Raw genomic sequence first — 24,887 nt, 5'->3', positions numbered from 1 at the left:
CGGAAATGTCATGTATCCACCGCTTCCAGCACTAGACCGTATCTTGCAGGGAAATTCTGTTTCGGCAGCTTGGGCTGAGATTAGTGCCGCTTATCAGGATACCAGCTGTGCCAGTCCAGGACAGACACAAAAGCCTAAACTCCGTTTTGAGTAAGACGCCGTTACTGGGTGCAGGACGTAATCCTGAGTCCTTTGTAATAGATTTTGGAAACACAATAAAGGGTAGTTTACTGCAGAATAACAATGCACACAAGGAATTACCCATCTACTACACACCCTAGAAACAAAATTGGCTTACTTGTTTAAAGGGGCCCTAAACCTAATATTGGGGCTAAAAAAAGAGTAGTCATACTGGGAGTCTAACATATTTAGAACAGGCTGTTTTCTCACGATGAACCCCACATGCATTGGACAAGGAATGCCCAATAGGTAGACCTCCATCTTTCCTTGGGTTATAATTTGGTTATCAGTCTATCATAAGAGGATGATGTTTTTGATATTTTTTTTTGCTTTTTCCCAACACAGTGCGATCACCAAGGACAACACGCTGGTGATCCTATCCAGTGTAGCCCCCGATACTGGCCGATATTACGTGCAAGCCGTCAATGACAAGAATGGTGACAATAAGACTAGTCAACCCATCGCGCTGACAGTGGAAAGTAAGTTATAGATTGTCTGACGCTCGTTGTCTTGTAATAAATATATTGTGAGTCGTTTTTCATGTAGTGATAAATTGGTGTCTTCACAAAGATAGTGGTCCTACCACTAACTGTTCATAAAAAGGCAGATCCGACTGTCAATCAGGGAGCAGATAAAGCTTGAAGTGCTTTAATAGTAGCTGTCATCCATGAGAAGATCAAAATAACCCCTCATCCCTTTACTCTCGCGAACCATGAACTTTTACAGAGCTCCATTTACAGACATGACAACATCGCCACACTTTCTCCTGCCAATTTCAAGAGCTTGGAAAACCAATCTTCCTTTTGCTGGGATCAGAAGGTTACCTGTAGGAAGTAGAGTGGGGAAATTTTTAAGTTTGACTTGACGTGTATAATTCAATTTGTACTGACCTTGTCTGCCATGCAGTTGAGTTCTCTATGCCATCTAGAATTCAGTTCTGTGCCCAGCATCCTCAGCCTGCTATCCTGGGGTCACCACTAGTGCTTACTATGCCATGCATGATGACATTGCAGGGTCTATCAAGGACCAGGGATGCAAAAGTGTAGACCTGCTGCCATAGAGGACTGAATTGGAAACTAGACTGGTGCACCAACAATCAAATGACCCCACTTGGGACCCAGGAGCATAACTAGAGTCCAATAGGTCCCAATGCAAGATTTGGACCTTGCCCCTTCCCCTGCCGCATGTTAGTCAGATGTAATGGCCCCTGTAGCTTTCTAAAAACCCATAGAGACATAAATGTTGCCTCACCCCCTTAATTATGTAGTAATGTCCCCCACCTTGTACTAAAATTTCTCCCATCCTAGGCCCATTTCTGGTAAATATGTCCCTCATCCTGGTAAATATGTCTCCATCCTGAACCCCTACATGGTAAATATGCCCCCCATCTTGGGCCCTATGCTGGTATATATGTCCCCATCCTGGTATACATTCTGGTATAAATGTCCCCAACCTGGTAAATATGTTCCTCATCCTGGAAAATATGTCCCCCATCCTGGGCCCCTTCTTGGTAAATATGTCTCCATCCTGGTATACCGTATATATTCTCATTCTGAGACCCTGCATGGCAGACATGTCCCCCATCCTGGCAAATATGTCCCCAATCCTGGGCCCCTTTCTGGTAAATATGTTTACCATCCTTGTATATATGTCCCCATCCTGTTATATATATCCTCCTTCCTGGTATATATGTCCTTATCCTGGGCCCCTTCCTCTTATATATGTCCTTATCCTGGGCCCCTTCCTGTTATATATGTCCTTACCCTGGGCCCTTTCTTGGTATATATGTCTTCATCTTGGGCACCTTCCTGGTATATATAGTCACCATTCCGCCTCTAATTCATAAAAAAGAAATTACCCCCCTTTCTCCACTACTTTGTCGTGTGGTGTCTTCCTCTCTAGCCGGTACAGTGGCTTTTAGGTGACATCGCATGCCTTCTTTGGTGAGGCATGACATCACTGCCATGCGCCTCCAGTCACAGGCAAGCCAATGTCACCTGCCAACCTCTGTTTGGCCGACAGCATGTGTTGCAGTGCAGGGACCCGACGGGTCTTTGTGTAGCAATGCATTTCAGCTGGATGTGCATTCAAGGATGCACATCCAACTGAAGTAGACTTCAGGGGCCTCAGTGACCGTGATCATTACACCTTTGTCGGGACCCCTTGTCTCTATTTAGAGCCCGAGTTCTCTTTCCGTTCCTGTTTGCATGTAGCCAATATGAGAAAGATTCTGATGTAGAGAAGGTCACAGAAGCCAAGAGAGTTCTTTTAGACTCTGTCTATCCAGAATTGAGAACACATGGCATGGAAAAGCATAGTAGACTATGCTATTCCTTCCTGCAGGGTTTCCGTAAAAATGTATAATAAATGGGAAACTTTTGATGGGCTTTGTTCCGACATGGAAGTCTATGGGTGACTGATGCCACTGTATACCATCCATCATTATCTCCCTTTAACCTGTTGGGTAAGAATTGGCCAAATAACCTGCCGAAGCTACGTAAATACTCAGCGTTCTATATTAGCCTCAGCCTACAGTCTGGAAGTCATCACCTGCAACTAAACTTCCATTACCGCCAGTGACGGTTTTATTTCTGAGCGCCAGATCCTGTTTTACTAACCAGTTAAAGAGATGAATTGAGGATTGAGGCTGAAGGTTCACATTGTGCCCATATTCAGGGTAGGGATGGATGGCACAGTCCACACTAATCTCCCCATGCTTGTACTGCAAACTCAGCAGGACACAAAGCACACGCCCGGGATTTACTGCAAATGAAACATGCCCGCTGTCCAGACCGCCGCCGCTCACCACTCCGACCCTGTTGTCTCTTTTGCTGACAGCAGAAAAAGCAATGTTTTAAAGAAGCTGCAAAAACGCATTGTAATCCATGGTCAGCTGTATGCAGGACCCGATGTAGAGCAACAAATGGGTTAACTGATTTTAATTAATAATTAAGTTTGCCAGAACTCAGTCTCAAACTTGGCAATCGGATTTGCTCATTGCATCCTAATGGGCATTGAATAGTTTCGATTTACAGCACAACCTTGCTTACAAACAGAGTTGTTAATGCTTTCTCCAGAGCTGCATTCAGAATTCTGCTAGCTTCCTGTTAGCTCTCTGGTTGCATGACCTGGCAGCACCCTGCTGGCTCCAGGTCTGCAGAGAACAAGTACCTCTATGATGCATTATAGAAGATGAAGAGTTTCAGGCGCTGTGCAGTGGATGCATAATATTACGGCAGTCCAGGTAATCTGCTGGAGGCACAATTCATAATGCAGCGCCGTATACCAATAGTGTATAACACATAATGCAAATTATCCGCTAAAATGTCACTCATCTGATGGTATGGAAAGTGGGAGGCGCTGTTAAGTGCAAATATTACTCACAATATGGCGCTTTTTTTTTTTATAGATGTCGGCGGCCCTGCGGACCCCATTGCCCCTACTATTATCATCTCGCCCCAGAATACCAGCGTTGTGACGGGCACCTCTGAGGTCACGATGGAGTGTGTAGCCAATGCCAGGTGAGGAGCACTGAGTGGAATGAAAAACATAAATGATATAAATAAAAAGGAACTAACACCAATCAATCATGTCATCAAAACAACCTGCCTACAGTGCCTACAAGTAGTCTTCAACCCCCTGCAGATTTAGCAGGTTTGATAAGATGCAAATAAGTTAGAGCCTGCAAACTTCAAACAAGAGCAGGATTTATTAACAGATGCATAAATCTTACAAACCAACAAGTTATGTTGCTCAGTTAAATTTTAATAAATTTTCAACATAAAAGTGTGGGTCAATTATTATTTAACCCCTAGGTTTAATATTTTGTGGAATAACCCTTGTTTGCAATTACAGCTAATAATAGTCTTTTATAAGACCTGATCAGGCCGGCACAGGTCTCTGGAGTTATCTTGGCCCACTCCTACATGCAGATCTTCTCCAAGTTATCTAGGTTCTTTGGGTGTCTCATGTGGACTTTAATCTTGAGCTCCTTCCACAAGTTTTCAATTGGGTTAAGGTCAGGAGACTGACTAGGCCACTGCAACACCTTGATTTTTTCCCTCTTGAACCAGGCCTTGGTTTTCTTGGCTGTGTGCTTTGGGTCGTTGTCTTGTTGGAAGATGAAATGACGACCCATCTTAAGATCCTTGATGGAGGAGCGGAGGTTCTTGGCCAAAATCTCCAGGTAGGCCGTGCTATCCATCTTCCCATGGATATGGACCAGATAGCCAGGCCCCTTGGCTGAGAAACAGCCCCACAGCATGATGCTGCCACCACCATGCTTGACTGTAGGGATGGTATTCTTGGGGTCGTATGCAGTGCCATCCAGTCTCCAAACGTCACGTGTGTGTTGTTGGCACCAAAGATCTCGATCTTGGTCTCATCAGACCAGAGAACCTTGAACCAGTCTGTCTCAGAGTCCTCCAAGTGATCATGAGCAAACTGTAGACGAGCCTTGACATGACGCTTTGAAAGTAAAGGTACCTTACGGGCTCGTCTGGAACGGAGACCATTGCGGTGGAGTACGTTACTTATGGTATTGACTGAAACCAATGTCCCCACTGCCATCAGATCTTCCCGGAGCTCCTTCCTTGTTGTCCTTGGGTTAGCCTTGACTCTTCGGACAAGCCTGGCCTTGGCACGGGTGGAAACTTTCAAAGGCTGTCCAGGCCGTGGAAGGCTAACAGTAGTTTCATAAGCCTTCCACTTCCGGATGATGCTCCCAACAGTGGAGACAGGTAGGCCCAACTCCTTGGAAAGGGTTTTGTACCCCTTGCCAGCCTTGTGACCCTCCACGATCTTGTCTCTGATGGCCTTGGAATGCTCCTTTGTCTTTCCCATGTTGACCAAGTATGAGTGCTGTTCACAAGTTTGGGGAGGGTCTTAATTAGTCAGAAAAGGCTGGAAAAAGAGATAATTAATCCAAACATGTGAAGCTCATTGTTCTTTGTGCCTGAAATACTTCTTAATACTTTAGGGGAACCAAACAGAATTCTGGTGGTTTGAGGGGTTGAATAATAAATGACCCTCTGAATAAACTTTTCTCAATTTAAAAAAAAAAATAAAAAAAGAAATAACATTCTTTTTTGCTGCAGTGCATTTCACACTTCCAGGCTGATCTACAGTCCAAATGTCACAATGCCAAGTTAATTCCGAATGTGTAAACCTGCTAAATCTGCAGGGGGTTGAATACTACTTGTAGGCACTGTATGTCACAAGGAGATTTTTGCAGGCATCGCCAACTGTCATGGCAGTGACAGGATCTGTGGACACTACAGATTCCTATACTTTGCCTGCTAACTTCTCTGATGTCTATGATCAGGGCAGGGAGAATCGGTTGACGACCCACAAAATTAGGCAGGCTAGCAGGACGTTATCTGTGCTGGGCTGCTTGTTAGTTTCTGTGCTCACATGATCTGGGGAAGCCAGTTACATTTGTTCACCTCTTGTATATGCTGGCTGGACACTTCCTGTAATGCCAGCTATAGCTAGTCTATACTGGTATGGTGAGGTGTTGTGACCCAGACTTACTGGTGATTGGTATGCATTATTGCTGTGATCGGTTGTGGTGTTATGGACATAGTTATGGACTGTTATAATTCTGAATACTGACCATATGAAGATATCCAAAAACAGGACTCAAAATGGCGTTTGAGCTGTACTCAGATACGGGACTTTCTGGTCATAAGTGATTCATGCTGACTTAGCGTAATATAAAATGATGAAACACATATACATATATATCGCAGAATAAGCTCTTTTTTTACCCAATAGGAGAAGTGTTACATATTCTTGGCTCCTAGCTAACTGATTTCTTTAAATGTATCTGAACTTCCATAATTAAAGCAGTCATCTTTCTACACAGATCCGTGTCTGTGTGGACAAATAGCATGCATGCCTGACAAATGACTCATGATTTGGAATGCAGACAGGTTTAAGACGTGGATGCATAACTTGGATTACATCTCCCTAAATTATGCCCCCCCTAACAGTGGTGTTAATCTTTGTTGTCATATTGTTTCTTTCCTCATGCTCTTGCTTTTCTGCTTAGTCGCTTACTGTTTATTCCTGTGAGTTTGCAGTGTGTCTGACTTTTGGTTTTCCCCTGTCTGTCTTAGGCCCGTTTCACACGTCAGTGAAAAACACAGACGTTCTTCACTGACGTGTAAAACACGCACATGTCCCTCCGTGTTCCGTGATTCACGGCACACGTGGGTTGTCCATGTGCAATCCGTGATCCCTGATCCGTGATCCGTGATTGCATATGGACATTACTCACCTGCCTTCACTGCTGCTGTCCATGGTGCTGATCTCCTTGGGTCTCCAGCGTCCGCCCACTGCTCTCAGCACCTACTTCCTGGTCGGGTTTTCCTGCTCTCATGAATATTCATGAGCCAGGCAGAAGCTGCCGAGAGCAGAGGCTGCAGAGCGAATCGCAGGCAAGGTAAGTTGAAAATTTTTAATATTTAATATGTCCGTGATTTTCTTGTACGTGTTTCACTGATCACACACGGATCACACCATAGTGTGGTACGTGGGTCATCAGTGATGCCAGACAAAAACTGACTTGTCTCCGTGCAAAAACACGGCCACGGGTGTACGCTGCACGGAGACACGTTCAGTGAAAAATCACTGATGTGTGAGCAGACCCATTGATTATAATGGGTCTGCGTATGTCAGTGATTCTGGTACGTAGAAAAAAAAGCACAATTGTACCAGAATCACTGAGGCGTGAATCAGGCCTTAATCTGTGTTTCCATCACACTCCTGGCCCTTCCTTTCCTGGGGGGATAGTATAGGGTCTCCTAGCATCTCGGAGTATCGTAGCCATGCAGACAATACCTCTGTGTTACCAATACCATCGTGTTAATTTTTTTTTTTTTAAATCATTAATAAACATGAGAATAAGAAATGTTGTAATATATCTAATCAGAGAAATCTGTGTCTTTATCCTCAGGGATTGATCAATAAATCTCAAAATTCTCAGTTCACTTCTTCAGTGAATACATATTTTCCCTTTCCCTTAGATAATAGATGACAGTTGGTGCTCATAAAGTGTTATAGAACGCTAATGAATCTTATAAGCACCAACTGTCAACTCCTATCTCAATAATGGAAACGTCTGATTGTCACTGATTGGAGACTTTACCCATGAATTTAGAGTGAATGTTCAGTCCAAGAGGAGAAACAAAAGCAGATTCTTGTGAAGTTATATTACAAAGGTTCTTATTTTCATGTTTACTATTGATTTATGATATTAAAAATTAAAACAAGGGTTATTTTTGAGTGAAAGTTTCTCAATGGGTCAGACTTGTTTCTCCAACACAACTCAAAGAGGATCTATCTGATTGAGATTAGGGAATTTGGAGATAATTTCTCTATTCGGTTCCTCAAACTATTTTTGACCTACCATTATCCTGCTGATAGAGGTGCCACCAGTAGGGATTCCCCCCGCCAGAAAGAAGGGTAGTTAGTCTGTACAATGTTTAGGAAGATGCTACATGTCACATCTATATGGTGCCAGGACCCAAGGTTGCATGAGAACATTGCCCATCACTGTAGGCCAGCTTGTCTTCTTCCCAAGCTGCATGCTGGTACCATCTCTTCCATTGATGAGCAAGATCCATCTTATTCCATTGCTCCATGATCCAGTTTTGATGTTCAGGTGCTAATTGTAGGAGCTCTCTATGATGGACAGATTGGCACAATCGCTCTGGCTTGTTCAAGGCTACGCAGCCATAAGATACGGTGTTCTGACACCTTTCTATCAAAGCCAGCATTTACTTGCTACAGTCACTCTTCTGTGGGACTGGTCTAATGGGCCTTCTCTTCCCGCACACATCAGTGAGCTTTGAATGACTGTGATCATGTTGCTGGTTAACTGATTGCCCTTCCTTGGACCACTTTTTGTAGGTACTAACTACTGTATACTGGGAACCCATATTGGGCACACCCCACAAGACCTGATGTATACCGGGAGAACCCCACAAGACCTGGCGTACTCTCGGAACCCCCCACAAGACCTACTGTATACCGGAACATCCCACAAGACCTGGTGAATACTGGGAACACCCTATAAGACCTGGTGTATACCAGAAACACCCCACAAGACCTGGTGTATACTGCAATAAGACCTGGTGTATATTGGGTACACACCACTAGAACTACGGTATATTGGGAACAGCCCACAAGACTTGGTCTATACCGAGAACACCCCACAAGACCTGCTATACACCGGGAACACTCCAAAAGACCTGATGTAAACCAGAAACACCCCAAAAGACCCGCCGTATACCAGGAACACCCAAGACCAGCCATATACCAGAAACATTAAGGAATAACGTTTGGAACTCCATTCTATGTCTGAACTGGGTGCAAAAAACCTAAAAAACATCACTATGGGGAGATAAGGTATGCACACCAGTGACTATGGAAGAGGAATACATGTAATGGCAGAAACTGCTGTGTGAATACTGACATAAAAAGTTCAATAGCTATACGTTAGAATGAAATGTGAAAAATGGAACCTGCATTACTGCCATGAATATATGAATAAAGAGAAATTTAGCTACTGAATTGATCAATGCAATAGAGCCCCAACACTACGCCAAAGTATTTCTCTACGTTGGGGTCCCTAGCTTGTGTGTGTCCTCTCATGCAGTTAAAAAACTTACCGTGTATGGGACGCTGAGACCCAGGCTATATATACGATGTGGATTGGCAATAGGTGTGTATGGGGAGGGTTCACAAACGAAAAACTACTAACATTAAGGAATAACGTTTGGAACTCCATTCTATGTCTGAACTGGGTGCAAAAAACCTAAAAAACATCACTATGGGGAGATAAGGTATGCACACCAGTGACTATGGAAGGGGAATACATGTAATAGCAGAAACTGCTGTGTGAATACTGAAATGAAAAGTTCAATAGCTATACGTTAGAATGAAATGTGAAAAATGGATCCTGCATTACTGCCATGAATATATGAATAAAGAGAAATTTAGCTACTGAATTGATCAATGCAATAGAGCCCCAACACTACGCCAAAGTGAACACCCCACAAGACCTGCTATACACCGGGAACACTCCAAAAGACCTGATGTAAACCAGAAACACCCCAAAAGACCCGCCGTATACCAGGAACACCCAAGACCAGCCATATACCAGAAACATGACACAAGACCTGCCATATAACAGAAACACTCCACAAGACCTGCCGTAAATCAGAAACACTCTACAAAACCTAGCATATAGCAGGAACGCCCAACAAGTCCCGCTGTATACTAGGAACCCCCCCCACAAGACCTGCTGTATACTGGACACACCCAACAAGACCTGGCGTGAACACCTCATACGTTCTTCTATATACTGGATACACCCAAGACCCACCATATACTTGGAACAGACCACAAGACCTGCTGTATACCACGACCACCCCACAAGACCTGGCGTATACTGGGAGCACCCCACAAGACCTGGTGTATACTGTGAACAAACCACAAGACCTGCTGTATAACGGGGACACACCACAAGTCTTGGTGTATACCGAGAACGCCCCACAAGGCCTGGTGTATATTGGAATCACCCCACAAGAGCTGGCGTATACTGTGAACAAACCACAAGACCTGCCATATACCAGGAACACCTCATAAGACTTGACGTATACCGGGAACACTCCACAAGACCTGCTAGGCACCGGGAACACCCTACAAAACCTTACGTATACCGGGAACACGCCACAAGACCTGCTAGACACCAGGAACACTCCAAAAGACCCTATGTAAACCAGACCACCCCACAAGAAGACCTGCCATATACCAGAAACATCCCACAAGACCCACTATATACCTGAAACACTCCACAACACCTGCCGTATACTGGGAATACCCCACAAAACCTGTCATATACCAGAAATATTCCACAAGACCAGCCATATACTGGTAACACTCCAGAAGATCTGCTGTATACCGGGAACACCTTACAAGACCTGCCGTATACTGGGAACACCCCACAAGACCTGTCATATACCGGAACCATTCCACAAGACCAGCCATATACTGGGAACACCCCAGAAGACCTGCTGTATACCGGGAACACCCCACAAGACCTGCCGTATACCGGGAACACCCAACAAGACCTGCTGTATACTAGAAACACCCTACAAGACCTGCCTTTTTCAAGATAGACATCTAGTCATAACAATTTGGCCTTTGTTGCACTTGCTCGGATCCTGACGGTTGCCATATATTCCTACTTCCAACACTGACTGCAAGAACTGACTGTACCTTTACTTCTAATAGGATAGCCCCTTCCCGGTGCCATTTTCACCAGATAATCATTGTAATCCACCTGTCCTAGGCTTTCGTGTTATGGTAATGCTATGAGAATGCCTCATACATGTGCCATACAAGATATCACTAATCTATCTCCCGTACACAATTGTAATGACCTTTTTATACTTTTTTTTACCATTTTTTATTCCTTGTTAAACATGATTTATTTCTGCTTCTGATATTTCCAGGCCACTCATCAAGTTAAACATTGCATGGAGGAAGGACGGGGTACCCATGTCCATCGGGGTGAGTGAGTTTGGTCGGCGACTGACTATCCTGAACCCCACACTGAGTGATGCTGGTTATTACTCTTGTGAAGCCACCTTACGAAGCAGCAGCGTCCCGGCCGTCACCGCGGGGGCTTACCTAACTGTGCTCGGTAAGTAGGCATTACACTCATCGTCGGCAAGATATAGGGCAGATGGAGAGGCAAATATGGCTCCTTTTCGGCAGACGATGGCGCCATTGTCAAATGACGGCAGATCCAACCTTTCATTAACTGTGACAGCCACCCAGACTTGGCGTCTATACCCTTCCCGTATGCCGAGTTTCCAGTGCTGCGTGCACAAAGTTAGCAGGTTAAACACTCGCAGACTTCTCGCTACTCCGTCACTCAGGTTACAGCCAAGGAATACAGTGTCCCATCCAATTATCTGCATATGGACGGTATGCAATAAAATCGATGACATATGGAGGGTTCAGGTGACTTGTAATTGATTACACGTCTGTAATTGAGATCCATCGCCAATTAGCAAATCCCAACTGCGTACACATTTAGAAACATGAAAAAAAAGCAAGATAGAAGTAGTAAAAAGGCAAAAATAGATTATAATTTAATCCGGGAACACAATTTGTTACTTACATTTACATTTTTGAGCCTAAAAAAAATCATTTTTGCAGTAGAATTTCATTAAATGCTCTTTGTTTCTCTGCACATTCATTTTTGATGTCTGTGGGAATAAATCCGCTGTGAAGAGCTCAGGAAAAGGCATATACAGCGTTACCAACTCTCCCGTTAGATGTCAAAATGAACTCACTGACTGATTCTCAGTTGACTCATTCTGCAACAAAGAAGCTAAAGAAAATAAATGTTGCTGCATTTTTAATGAAAGCCAATTGCAAAAATGATTTTTGGCCACAAATACATGGATTTTATCTAAAATAAATTATCCAGAAAGGTGGATAGCCCTATTAGGGCACTCACTTTTCTATGTACTGGCTGCTAATTTGTACAAAATTGGCAATAATTGACTTTAATTTGTTTTGTTTTAGAACCCCCTCAGTTTGTAAAGGAGCCTGAGAAACACTTGACAGCGGAGATGGAAAAAGTGATTGAAATCCCATGCCTGGCGAAAGGTAAGTGCGAAACTGCACCACAGTGATGTCATCTTAAATGGAATCTGCCAGCAGGTTTTTGTACCTCATCTGAGAGCAGCATGATGTAGGCAAAGATACCCTGAATCCAATGATGTATCACTTAGATTACTGAGTGCAGCCATTCTGACACAATCAGAATTTTTAGATTTAGCAATGCAGCAGAGCTGAGAAAGCTAATCCCGCCCACACCAGGCTCTCTATAGAGATTGTACATTGACCATGTGGTGTCAATCAGAGGAGGGGGCGTGTACTGACGTAATCCGAGCAATGATAAGTTCTGCTTGTGTTCTGCTGTTTAAACAAATATAGCAAATAAACAACAGATCCGACGTTGACAAGACAGGCATCCCTGAATTCTCCGTCTTAACCCTTGCAGCATGCTGTCTTCAGCTTACATGGCAAAAACCTGCTGACAGTTTCCCTTTAAGGCCATTTTCTCACATCCGTGTATCATGGTCCGAGTTCTGAGAGCAGTGCACTGACCCAAATTTAATACCCTCATATGTGTCTATGAGGCTGCCAAGATTGTTCAGGTGACCTGCAGCTGGTCTCTGCATCCTGAGCTGTAAAACATGCATGCGTGAATTCTGCTTAATGTGGGGGGATCCTTCTTACAAAAAGGTGGATAAAGTGTTAATACAATATAATAAATGAATACTTGCTATCCGACACAGGCAAGTTGTCAGCCCTCTAATTTTGCCCCCTGAGGCACTGGCCTGGGTGCCCTGTTCAGATCTAGGATTCAAAGTTCATTCCCATATCTCTCGCCGTTCTGCGCTCGAGTTCTGGCGCTGGTAATATATGCTCACTTGTCAGCAATAATCACTTGCGCCGCAATTAGGCTCGTGCTGTATGTATAATTACTACCAGAAAAGGGCACTGCTGCCCCGAAGCATTTTGAAAAAATAAATGACTATAACATTGAAGGGATCTGGAGATGATTTAATATGCTCTGTTATGTTAAGTACCCAGGAGACGCTACTTCTCAGATAGTGTGTGGATTTTTACTGTCCTCTGACTTTTTTTTCTTCCTCGTTTCACTTTACTTTCTGCTTCTTGCATTTTTATAATTACTTTTCCCTGTAAGTCAATTGTCTTTTCCTGCTTTTTTTATATCATTACTTTCTCCTCTTGTTGTACACCACAGGAGTACCCCAGCCATCTATTTCTTGGTACAAGGATGCCGCTCTGATTGATGGGCGGAGGGACACCAGGTTTCGTACCGTAAGCGCAGGAAGCTTACGGATCAGCGGACTGTTGCCCGAGGACACGGGAATGTTCCAGTGCTTTGCCCGAAACAGTGCCGGGGAGGTACAGACCTCCACCTATCTGGCAGTAACTAGTAAGTGCCCAAATGTAAAACAAGGAAGAACCTGACCACGGGTGAGGTAGAGCACCCATGTCACCTCACCTCTGCTCATTCCCTTGGTATTGCAACGAGCGCGGAGGGACCCTATTGATCACTGGATGACATTCGTGATCAAGTGCCTGCAAAATCTCGTTTTTTGTCTTGTTAATTAGGACGGCACTCATGCACCAAACCCTTGACAATTGGGGTGCCGTGTATGCACCAACGTCTCAGGTGCAGTGACACTAAGGGCTCGTGCAGACATCCTTTCATTTTGGTCCAATCTTGGACTGGCCAAGGCTCTCCCAATCTGAGCACGACATCCTCATAGAAGTATATGAAGCTGTCACATTCTGAGCCATGGCCAGTCCATGCATTAGTGGTTTATACTCAGACTGGTTGGCATGGACGTTTGCATGAGCTCTTGACCTGAGTACTCCATGTCCCATTACTAGCCCACCTGTCATGGTCGTCTCTGTGTAGTAGAGACTAGTGACAGGAGCTGGGCCGGAGACTCTTTGCTTTTGGACTTTGCATTCCTTTCCAGCAAACATGCCTTCACCTCCTCAGGTGTTTCCGGTTTGGGACCACTCCCAGTCCCTATAAATACCCTCTGCTTCCAGCAGAGGATGCCAGTTATTCTCATTTAGTTGGAAGTCTGGTTTGGAGGTGAAAGCAGCTGGAGGTGCCCTTTCTGCTACTTGCTGTGTTGGCAGCAGCATTGGTGCTGACTGCAGCAGTCTGTGGTGTGCTTATTGTGCGGTTTGGAAGTTTCTCAGTTGTCTGTTTACATTCCCGTTTTATGTTGTAGTCCCCTGTGCACACCTAGTCACTCCTTTGTGTGTGATTGCTGAGTGTGTGTACAAGTTTTTGTTTTTTCCTCTGTCCGTATGTAGTTGTGGGGTTTGTGTTTACAGTCCCGGATCACCCCTTTGGTGGAGGTGGGGGAGTGGAGTTATATCAGTGCTTGAACAGAAGTTAGGGACACGCTGGCAACTCAGACCTTGCTACTATCAAGCGTACTTCTGAGCTGATGGACAGCACAGGGTCCCCAGTGCTCGAATCAGTCTAGATAATACAGTGCCTTCTCTGCTTCTCCCCTCTTTTCTCTGAAACCCTACTATTTTTGTGTCTTATAGGTATCGCACCCAACATCACAAAGGGTCCCCTGGACAGTACAGTGATAGATGGTACTGCTCTGGTCCTGCAGTGTGAGACCTCCGGAGCTCCACGACCTGCTATTACTTGGCAAAAAGGTAAAGTTTAAGAGCTTTTTGGAGAGCAAGATACTCATGAAGATACTCATTCCCGCTCATTAATTGTTACGGTGGGAACGATTGGAATGAAAATAATATTCCAATCATCACCCGAAGCCCTCCGGGCAGATGACAAGGCCACTAAGGACAGGCGAATAGAAACAGCAACTAAGAGAGATAACTTAAAGAAGGAAACAGTAGTGTTAACTTTACACAACCGTATGTGAATTGTGCCCTGTTACAGCTCAAGGGCACAGGGTAAGGCCACGTGTGAAGGAACACGTCAGACCAGGAAGGCAACCCAGTTACTATCACGACCGTATGTGAATTGTGCCCTGTTACAGCACAGGGGCACAGGGTAAGGCCACGTGTGTAGGAACACGTCAGACCAGGAAGGTAACCCAGTTACCATCACGGGGAAACCTAATGGATATACGCTGAACCGGTAACGTGCGTAAAGGCACGACAGGTAGGATAGCTTCGGTTAGTGTCACAGGTATAAACACACCCATACACACTAAGGTCTGCCACTGGCTCTGCAGACTACCGGTCACATGTATAGAGGGCACGTTAGACCGAAGAGGTAGCCCAGTTAGCGTCACTGGGTATCCAGGGACTGGTAGGGCAGGAGCTGGCCCTAACTGCGCCGCGTTACCAGTATATTGTGGTGTCCGGCACCGACGCCCTGGCCCTGCCTGTCACAGTTCTATGCACACGTACACTTGCCACTGACTCTGCAGGAAAAGATGGCGCTGGAACCCAAACACACGCAGAACAGTCGCCTAACTGAGCTGCCATCACTTATAATGACGCTTGCGCACCGGTGGGCAAGGTTACGAGCCTTTTATAGCCTCCACCCTGCCCCAAGTCACATGCCAAGTGGTAATGGCGCCGTTTGCGGCCATACAGCGGGCACCACATCATTCCTGACGTCACGCACATGGGCGGTAGCGGGAATACTGCTTTTCTTGCCTGGAGAGGCTGCAGGAGCTCGCGCATGCGCGGTAGGACTGGATGGCACTTAGGCTCAGACTGGTGTAAAACCCTAGCCACCTGGGGCCTCTCAGGCAAACACCTAGAGCGACGGACAGGTGACGCTGCGGAGTTGGCCGATCCAAATTCAGGAGTTGAAGATGGGACCGGGTGAATTTGCGGCTCAAGGAAACCCCGAACCGTAACATTAGTATCCAACGAACCAACAAATTGCTGATGTTTTGGCCAATAGGATTCTTTACAGCGGTATAATAGTACTCGTTGTCAGTAGTACATCGCCATGTGTAAAAGTCAGTTGTGATGCCACCACATCTCCGGGACAGATGAATCGTTCTAATCAATGGTCTGCCCCCATACAGTATGTATTGGTCTCTGAGAGCTCCGATCAACTTGTATATAGTCAAACAATAATTCTTATGGGCAGAATCTGCCTAAAAAACTGGGTGTTTAGTGCAGTATCAGCCAGTAGTCAAATGTGTAGGCGTGGAGTTTGTGCGAATCCGTTTCTAAGACTAGGTCTAGCGGTCAGGTCAGTAATAATGGCCGGTAGTTGGGTGACCTATGAACAACCTTTTAACTCCAGGCATTCATGGCTCTTCTTTTGATTAGGCAGCCTAACGCATCATCATTTGTTCATCACTCCACAACAATAACATTGTGCCAGGCCGACTAATCAAAAGTGGAGTTGGGGATGCCATCAGGTATGTGGTGGTTCATAGGACTACCATCCAGCAGCACAGATTACTCACCTGGCGAACCCATTTTCACCATCTCAAGTAGGGGGCAATCCTGACAATCAGCAATAGATGATGTTGGGGGAGAGAAGGATCCAGCCTGCTCGATTTCAGACCCCCATTCCTATTGTTCTCCTTAGAGATAAGCCACCACGAGAGTGGTCTGACAAAAATGTTCTTATGGAGAATACAGGAGAGTTTGGCTGACTGCTATATTTAATGTGTAATGTGTAGGGCCTTTAAAGGTCTGTATGGAGCATAAGAACGGAGAATGAACACATAGTAGTGATGTACAGTGCCTAAATAATACCACAGATTGTGCCACAGAGGAAGACTTCCCGCTAAGGAAGTAATTGAGGGTCTGTTTGCAGAAGCCCAAAGATTTTGGCCCATTGTATGTGCCAAATTCATGCAATTTTTGATGTATAGTTATGTTACATTGAGGCCAATAAACAGTTCACTATATATACAGTACTGTGCAAATATTTTAGGCAGATGTGGGGGGGAAATAACTGCCCTGGAAGGAGTCCTGGAGGTGATGATGTGGCCTCCACAGAACCCTAATCTCAGGTCATCACATGAAGACACAAAAGGATCCGCATAAATCTCATACACAGAAGATTGGTGGTTGGTTCTCCAAGATGTTTGGAAAAACTTCCCTTCCTTCAAAAACTGTGTACAAATGTACGTAGAGGACTGGCGGTCACCTTATTGATCCAATTTAGATTTCTCTTTTGTTCACTGATAAAAAGAAACTATTAACACTTCTAATTTTTTAAAGCATCCCTACTTTGCAGCATTTTGTTCAGCACCCGCCTAAAACTTTCCAAGAGCCACAAACTTATCACCATGCTGTCCAAAATAGCAACAAGTACCAAACTTGTCAAATAAATTCCGCGAGAGAACGTTCTGCTTCCGACCTATTTTTTTTTAACTTCAGATTATTTGCGATCCGCCAGTACTTACTGAGTTATATAACGGTAGTTACGTTACCGTATACCAGAAAGTGAAGACGCTCATGCGTGGGCACAAGACAAGTTTGTTGCTTTGTCTTTGATGCCAAAAAAACACCATCAGTCTGCTACCGCTTTTAGAGGGTGCTGACAATCTGTCCGTCAACAGGCTGCAAGAATTCCTCGTCGATGAGATTCGTCTGAAAATATAGTCGTCCTGAATAATTTACCGCTCTCCCGGGTCGGCACACTCGGATACGTAAAGCCTCCTCACATCCCCTATCTGACGTATGAAGCCGACGGACAGTGATATTCGCCGGCTTCCGCCATGACATACAGTGATTTGCAGAGTTCCTCGGCTCTAGACTGCATGTGTTAGTTATACGGAGAGCTCTCTCATCTCTCGCCTGTGTATGAATGATAAGCCGATCCTCCGCTCCAAGCCGGTGTATAAATCATATGCCGAGCCTCTCATCTCCAGACGACAGCAGTACCAGTCCTGTGTTCTTCAACTAAAACTGGCACAAGGCAGGTTAATAAAGCAGAACTGTCTTATAATATATGACAAAGCCATATTCTTCAATGCACAGTTTGCCTTCAGCCCTGAAGAAGATATATACCCGGCCGGTGATCCAGACTTAAACCGTCTAATGGCCCGACTCGTTTTATGCCGGCAAAAAAAAAATGTATATGGTGATAGAAGCTTACAAGGTGAAGGGTTAAACCTTTCTATACAGTATATGACCTGGAGGGGTTTCTTTACTAGAAACTGGAGGATCTTTAGGTTTTTTCAAGTAGAAACGTAAGACGGAGGCTGCTGGGATGGATGAATCTTGATTCTTTCACGGACTGGAAAAATAAATATTAGAAAAATGATTTTTACAGGTTGAGAAATATTTAAAAGGGCAGAAAAACGTAGATCCCGCGGAAGCAGCCCCCGCGGCTGTGAATGGAAGGGGTGTTTAGCGTCAGGTTGGCACTGAAGTGGATCGAAACTGCCAAGACATGAATTCGCCAGATCACTCGGGTTTTACAGAAAAATTCAATTAGCATCAAAGTTATTCCATGTGAATTGAATGGTCCTTATTATGCTCCAGGGGCTCTTTAGTCTCTGGTGCGTAACGGCCAGAAATGCTCAGTTGAGTTACTGCTCCGTCTTCTGATAGTGGCCATGGCCGGGTACTGCACATTCGCCTCCTATTGATCTGAATATGAGGTGGATGTACGGTACCCGGCAGCAGCCACTATCAGAAGATTGAGCAGTAACGGAACTGAGCATTTCTGGCCGTCTGCAACCGCCACCGGGACCAAAAACAGCTGTACGGCGGGGGTGCGGACTGTCTGACCCCAACCGATCATACATTGATGACCTTTCCTAAGGTTAAGCCATCAATGTAAAAGGTGTGGACAACCCCTTTAATACTCAACTCACTGCTCACCTGTTTCGCAGCTTATTTGTCCCTAAGCCTGACATACGCCCTCTGTGTCCCTTCTTTTCACCATTAAGAACATTTTTTCAGCCCACCTTACTCTATGCTGCGTCTTCTAATACTAAGGAGGTCACTACCATTATTGTGCTTCGTGGGTCTTCACCGGCACATGGCCATGTTGCAAAGGGACGTCACAGAGGCCTCTTCAGTGCCGCAAGACCCAGCATAAAGTATAGAGCGCTGAGAAAGATGTGCTCAATAGGGGAGGCAAAAAGGCCTTTTGTCAACCCTATCAAACGTAATGCAAGCTGTGCTCTTTTGTGGCCTTCTTTCACACTTTTGGTACCATTCTTTGGTCCCTGCCTTCTTCTCCAAATCTAGTGTATTCTTTTTTTTCCCCAAGTGTTTTCTAATAGGTTTCACTATAGCAAAAAAATAATGAAAAACATATATAAAACTATATATACTATTATTCCTATTAATAATTTAAAAAAATAAATCCAAATTATATATATATATATATATATTTGTATTTATTTTTTTCCCATCTTCATCCATGGATATTGCCATCTTGTTTTTGTATATTCAAGCAGTTTGCTGCTTATTGAAGCTTGCAGTATATATTAACAATTTTCTGTTGTTTACAGCCCGTTGCCTAGGACACTGACCACCAGAGCTGTAAACAATGCACTGTAGTTGGCCATGATTAAAGGGCGCTTTACACGCCCCCGCCCCCGTCGTTTGTTTGATAACATCCAAGCCTATATAAAGGTTATCATTTGTATATAGATCAATACATATATATACAGTAAATCGACTCGTGCTGAACCCAAATCTACAATGTTCAGAAGGTTTCTACAAAGGTGAAAATGGAAATCACCTTTTTACTAATTGTCTCTCTCCTTCATCTTCAGCTGACAAGGTTTTGGCCAGCGGGTCGGTCCAGCTGCCACGTTTCACACTCCTGGAGTCTGGAAGTCTGCTCATTAGCCCGGCACACATATCGGACGTGGGGACATACACCTGCACCGCTACCAATTCTCGAGGAGCAGATGAGGCCTCCGCTGATGTTATTGTCTGGGGTAAGAGAAGTTCCTTTCCACGTATCGCCCGATCTAGGGAAATAAATAGTGCCGCCACTTCTTCCGCTAACACATATTGTTTTTTTACAGTTAGTCTCTGCTTTAGCAGCCGTAGGAGTTGATGTTGTTTATTATAGTCATTAGGGATAAAAGGTTTTTCATGCGGCTTAGTACTGGTGCCGTTATGTTCCAAAGATTTCTCAATATTTCAATTCCGCTTGGAGGTCACTCTATGAAGCGATGAAAATGACACTTGGCTACACAATTGCTGGGTATGTTTTATGGCTAAGAATACCTTTAGGTTTTTTTTTTTAGCTCAGGAGAGCCCAGGTTGTATTAATCCTTCTGCCGGCTTCCCCATAGGGCATCGTGTCACTTAACGGTTTGTTTGCAGAAGGCTTTGAATGAGTAGCGCCATCATTAGGTTCATTACATTTGCACTTAACGGGAGAAACGATGAGTATATGAAAGAGGATTTCTGTTTTCTCTAGAAAACACGACCAGAAAAAAACTTCTTTTCCATCGCTAACTTATACCATCACTTGATGGTCATAGTGGTATCCCTACCGATCCTGAGAATGGATGAAATGTAGCCCCAGCCATGAGTGGCGTTATCCCATGACTCAGCTATGTAGGAAGGGCAGGAGTTCAAAATTTAAATAGTGATGGGGGAGCAGGGTGAAAAGTTCAAGAGGGGGAGATGGAGGGCGGAGTAGGAGAAGAGTGAGGCCAATAGGGGTCCTGGCCTATTGATCTGGCACATAGGCACCCTACTGAGCAGGTACTTCCCACCCACCTTGTACCTCAGTTAGGGGTAGGCCTTGGCTTTATAAAAAAAAAGGGGGTGGGGGTCATGTCTTTTTGGCAAGCGGTGGGGAGAGGGTTCTTGGAATTGGTGTCAAAATTTGGAGTGGGGCTTATACATCGTGGAGAGGGTTACCTCCCTATTGGTTTTTGGTCATTTGGGAGTTGCCTGATGGATTTTGGTGCTCTTCAGGGTGGGGTCCATGGGAGTCGGTGGTTCGTAAAATGATTTCAGTCAATAGAGGTGCCCCCGAGCCTGTGGTTGTAGCTGGGGGTAATACTGGATGGTCATTTTTATATATTTATATACTTTTCCACTAGGATTTGGAGCTCCAAGAAGTTCCTAGTGATAGGTGAATAGTAACTATCCGGGTTCGGATTATTCGTAATGAATCCCAAAGTACTATTCCAGTATTCATCACGAATAGCGAACCTAATGCAAGTCATTGGGGAACCTGAGCATTTTTCTTGAAGATTTCCCAGAAAAATACTCAGGTTCCTCATTGACTTGCATTATTTTCGTTATTCGTGACAAATACCGGGATAGTATTTTGGCATTTGTTACGAATGATCCGAACTCGAATAGTTACTATTCACCCATCACTACTCTTTACCATTAAAAATGTTATATTATCTGTATGTTTTGTTATAATAAAGGCCAATTTGGCCATTTTAATCTTAGAATATGGTCAGTGGGGTTCTTGGGGTGAGAATTAACTTGGGGTAAAGGAAAAAAGGGGGGGTTTAAGGGTTGATTAATGGAAGAAGGGTTAGGTAGTTCAAGTGCAGCCTCTACATTACTACAGTTATGAAATGAATACATCGCTGGTGTAGGGATGATTGCACCTTCACCGGGAAAAAAAAATTGACAGATTTTTGCTATACGCTGTGTCGCCCGGGGACCAGGGGTACTCAGATCCGGGCCACAGGGTCACTTCTGTGGGTATCACGGTAGCGTGACCCAGTCTGTGATCCCAGGCTCCACAGTGAAAGGGGGTTTGTTAAGGGAGATTGTCCGTGACGCCACCCACGGTTGTGGTGATTGTGGACACCACCGCTGCTCTTTATGGGGATCCCGGGAGCGGTGACAGGGAGCAGCTTGGTTGTTATTTCTCCCCTCCGTGGGTAGGGGGGTTGGTTGTCCCGGGGCCCGGTGATGAGGTAAGCAGGGAGCAGGGCGCAGTGCTGCGGTGCGGTGCCCGAGGGCACGGGCGTACTCACAAGTATTTCACACGGAGTCACTGGTAAACTAGGAAGTGCCGGTGTCCGCAGCCTTCAGTACGGGGTGTTAGTGTCCCACACACGGTGCAGCAGCCCTTGTTGTTCTTTCCCTGCAGCCAGGTGCCTTTCTCTCCACTCTCTTCCTCCTCTCCTCAGCCGGGAACGGGGAATCCACTCCCCTGCAGTGATCCGGGTCACCCAGGTACCGGGGGGCCACTACCCTGCCCGGCTACCTCTGGCCCCTTCTTCACTCGCAGCCTGTCCCGGCCCTCTCGGAGCATGCTTCACTTTCAGCCTGGGAGCTACAACTCCAGGCTTCTCTTCTGTCTGTCTCTCCAAACACTCTGCTCCATCCCCTCCCCTCTGCTCTGCTTTTCTCTTACACTGGGGGCTGTGGTTTGTCCTGCTGCACCGGTGTGAGATCAGATTACCAAGGAGGATTAACTCTTTCTGTGACAACCTGGCTTTGCCAGGGCGTCACACACCCCCTTGGTAAAACATGGCCCGTCCTCGGGCCGTCTGGCCACCAACATTTATTAAAACTGGAAAAATCAACACATTACAATCATACATCTTCCCACATCGGGAGGTTCAATTCTTAAACGTTGCAAACAGTGTACGGTTACGGTTTCCGCTCTCTCCCACCCAAGCAACCTGGCCCTGATGCTGCCCCTAAAGCCCAGGCAGCACCCCTTGACCCCAGTCCAGCACAAGTTACCCGAGCGGGATCTGTCCTTCCCCTCCAGAGGGTAGCCACCGGTTCCTGTGGTGGCTGGGCCCCAGCCTGCTCTGCTGTGGGCCCTCCCTCCAACCTGCCTCTCCGGAGGCGGCAATTGCGGAAACGGTAACCGTACACCCGGTGATGGGGTAAGCAGGGAGCAGGGCGCAGTGCTGCGGTGCAGTGCCCGAGGGCACGGGCGTACTCACAAGTATTTCACACGGAGTCACTGGTAAACTAGGAAGTGCCGGTGTCCGCAGCCTTCGGTACGGGGTGTTAGTGTCCCACACACGGTGCAGCAGCCCTTGTTGTTCTTTCCCTGCAGCCAGGTGCTTTTCTCTCCACTCTCTTCCTCCTCTCCTCAGCCGGGAACGGGGAATCCACTCCCCTGCAGTGATCCGGGTCACCCAGGGACCGGGGGGCCACTACCCTGCCCGGCTACCTCTGGCCCCTTTCTCACTCGCAGCCTGTCCCGGCCCTCTCGGAGCACGCTTCACTTTCAGCCTGGGAGCTACAACTCCAGGCTTCTCTTCTGTCTGTCTCTCCAAACACTCTGCTCCAGCCCCTCCCCTCTGCTCTGCTTTTCTCTTACACTGAGGGCTGTGGTTTGTCCTGCTGCACCGGTGTGAGATCAGATTACCAAGGAGGATTAACTCTTTCTGTGACAACCTGGCTTTGCCAGGGCGTCACATACGCCATCACATTATAAGATGGAAATACTCTTTTAAAGGGCCTGTTTCAGCAAGACAACCCTTATCCATATCCCCGATAGAGGAGAGGTCAGAGGCGAATTTGAGGAGTCCAAACTTATTCTGCAGTGGCCATCGACTCTCCGATTATATGTGGTGTCCATTATGATTGAGCGTATAACCCTGTGCCCCCAAAAGTGCTGCAATCTCTCCTCAGATGCAGAATTAGATAGAAATGGCTATTGCTCCCACAGCCTATTCCAGCAAGAAATAATGTAGGCGCTCGTGATGATTTACACTTCAGATAATGCAGCAGATTTACTCCCAGTCCTATGGAAAACCACAAACGTACCACAACCTGCTGTCAAAATGAGGTTTGCCAGAACAGATCTATAAACGTTCGATGCTCTGGCTTGAAAAATGCAATTGTTAAAAGGAGAATACAATCATATAGTATAATGATAGTGAAGAAAATTGCTCCTCATCAGCTTAGAGCAGAATACGGCTGCATGTAGATGGGTTCCTGGCTTGGTATGTATCCCTCAAGGCTCAAATTTTGAATTTTAGGGTAGCGACCGCAAGTAGTTGGCACTTTCAAGTTTCCTTTAATTTGGCAACAGAGCTAACTTACATTTATTCCCATGTAGCATTGAAAATAGGCTCCACACTCAGCAGGTCTCCATAAGAAGCACCAGTCCCTCCCCAAAGATCAATTACATAAGATGCCAATTGTCCATGATCAGTGACAGGGACATGTGTGCAATTATGGAGTTAGGAGTTGGTCAGGTCAGTCAATTCTCCTAATACACAAGTAAACGAGAGGCGTTTCTACATATTATGTTCATACTCCCTGGAAAAAAAGGACTTCAGGCGTGGTATTGCTTGGCACCGACAAGTACCCACTAGCAGATTACTATTTTGGCCTCTTGATTATCTTTAAAGATAACCAACAGACAGAATTGTAAAATAGCAGGTTTTCAAAACTTGCGTAAAAGCTATATCAAACAACTCCCTTTAAAGTGGACTTGTCACCAGACCAAAAGTGACCAGTCCTTGCTACTATTTTATTCCCACTGTTCCCCTAAGTAATCTTGTTTTTGTTTTTTTAAAATCCTTCATATTGATCCAGACATTTGGGCCTTTTTACTCATTGCTGATTGTTATGCTATTTATTATAGGGGTGTGGCTTTGCAGGATCCTCTGGGGCAAATCTTGCAGATCCTGTGGGGCGTGTCTTTAGGCTGCTCTACATTATTCCCCGGCAAGCCACACCCCCTTGATAAAAACCATAAAAACTTGCACTCAATAAAAAAAGGTATCTTCTCTGCAACCGTATGGTGAATAAAAATAAAAATCTGGAAAATTAAGGGGAGCTGCAGGAATGAAATAAGAGAAAAAACTGAAGACTTTAAATCATAAATTTATGGATCACCCTTTACCCGAGATTGGGGCCCACATGAAACCTCACTATGGTCAGACCTTTACTTGTATGATGTTCTTCAAAGAATATACAGTTTTGGGAATCTTCGATGACTTGTAGAGGTGACAAACTGCACAGGCCCAGTAGATATTCCTTTTATCTGCCCACCCTGGAACAGCGAGTGGGATTAAATGAGATGCTGGGAATCTGCTCTTCGGGCATTCATTCAACGTGCTTCGCTTTGAGCCCCTTTGTCTTCCCTTTGCCTTTCACAATCATGATCCTTCAGCTGATCGCTCCGCATTGTCTACGATGACAGGAGTGAAATTAGCTCGTCCTGTGACTTT

General features: G+C 45.4%; 1 protein-coding gene across 2 annotated transcripts in view; it reads left to right on the top strand.

The window, feature by feature from the left end:
• Window positions 1-24,887, top strand: part of SDK2 (sidekick cell adhesion molecule 2) — a 794,004-nt gene that overhangs the window by 653,713 nt on the left and 115,404 nt on the right. For both annotated transcript variants that reach the window (XM_075350684.1, XM_075350683.1), the window contains exons 5-11: window positions 526-659; window positions 3,590-3,701; window positions 10,704-10,894; window positions 11,788-11,871; window positions 13,040-13,234; window positions 14,380-14,496; window positions 19,521-19,688. In XM_075350684.1, the coding sequence (XP_075206799.1) occupies window positions 526-659; window positions 3,590-3,701; window positions 10,704-10,894; window positions 11,788-11,871; window positions 13,040-13,234; window positions 14,380-14,496; window positions 19,521-19,688 (1,001 nt within the window). The remainder of the gene's footprint in view (window positions 1-525; window positions 660-3,589; window positions 3,702-10,703; window positions 10,895-11,787; window positions 11,872-13,039; window positions 13,235-14,379; window positions 14,497-19,520; window positions 19,689-24,887) is intronic.

Source organism: Anomaloglossus baeobatrachus, chromosome 5 (assembly GCF_048569485.1).
Source record: "Anomaloglossus baeobatrachus isolate aAnoBae1 chromosome 5, aAnoBae1.hap1, whole genome shotgun sequence".
NCBI lineage: Eukaryota > Metazoa > Chordata > Amphibia > Anura > Aromobatidae > Anomaloglossus > Anomaloglossus baeobatrachus.
Note: the sequence above shows the minus strand (reverse complement) of the source record. Positions and strands in the feature narration are given on the sequence as shown.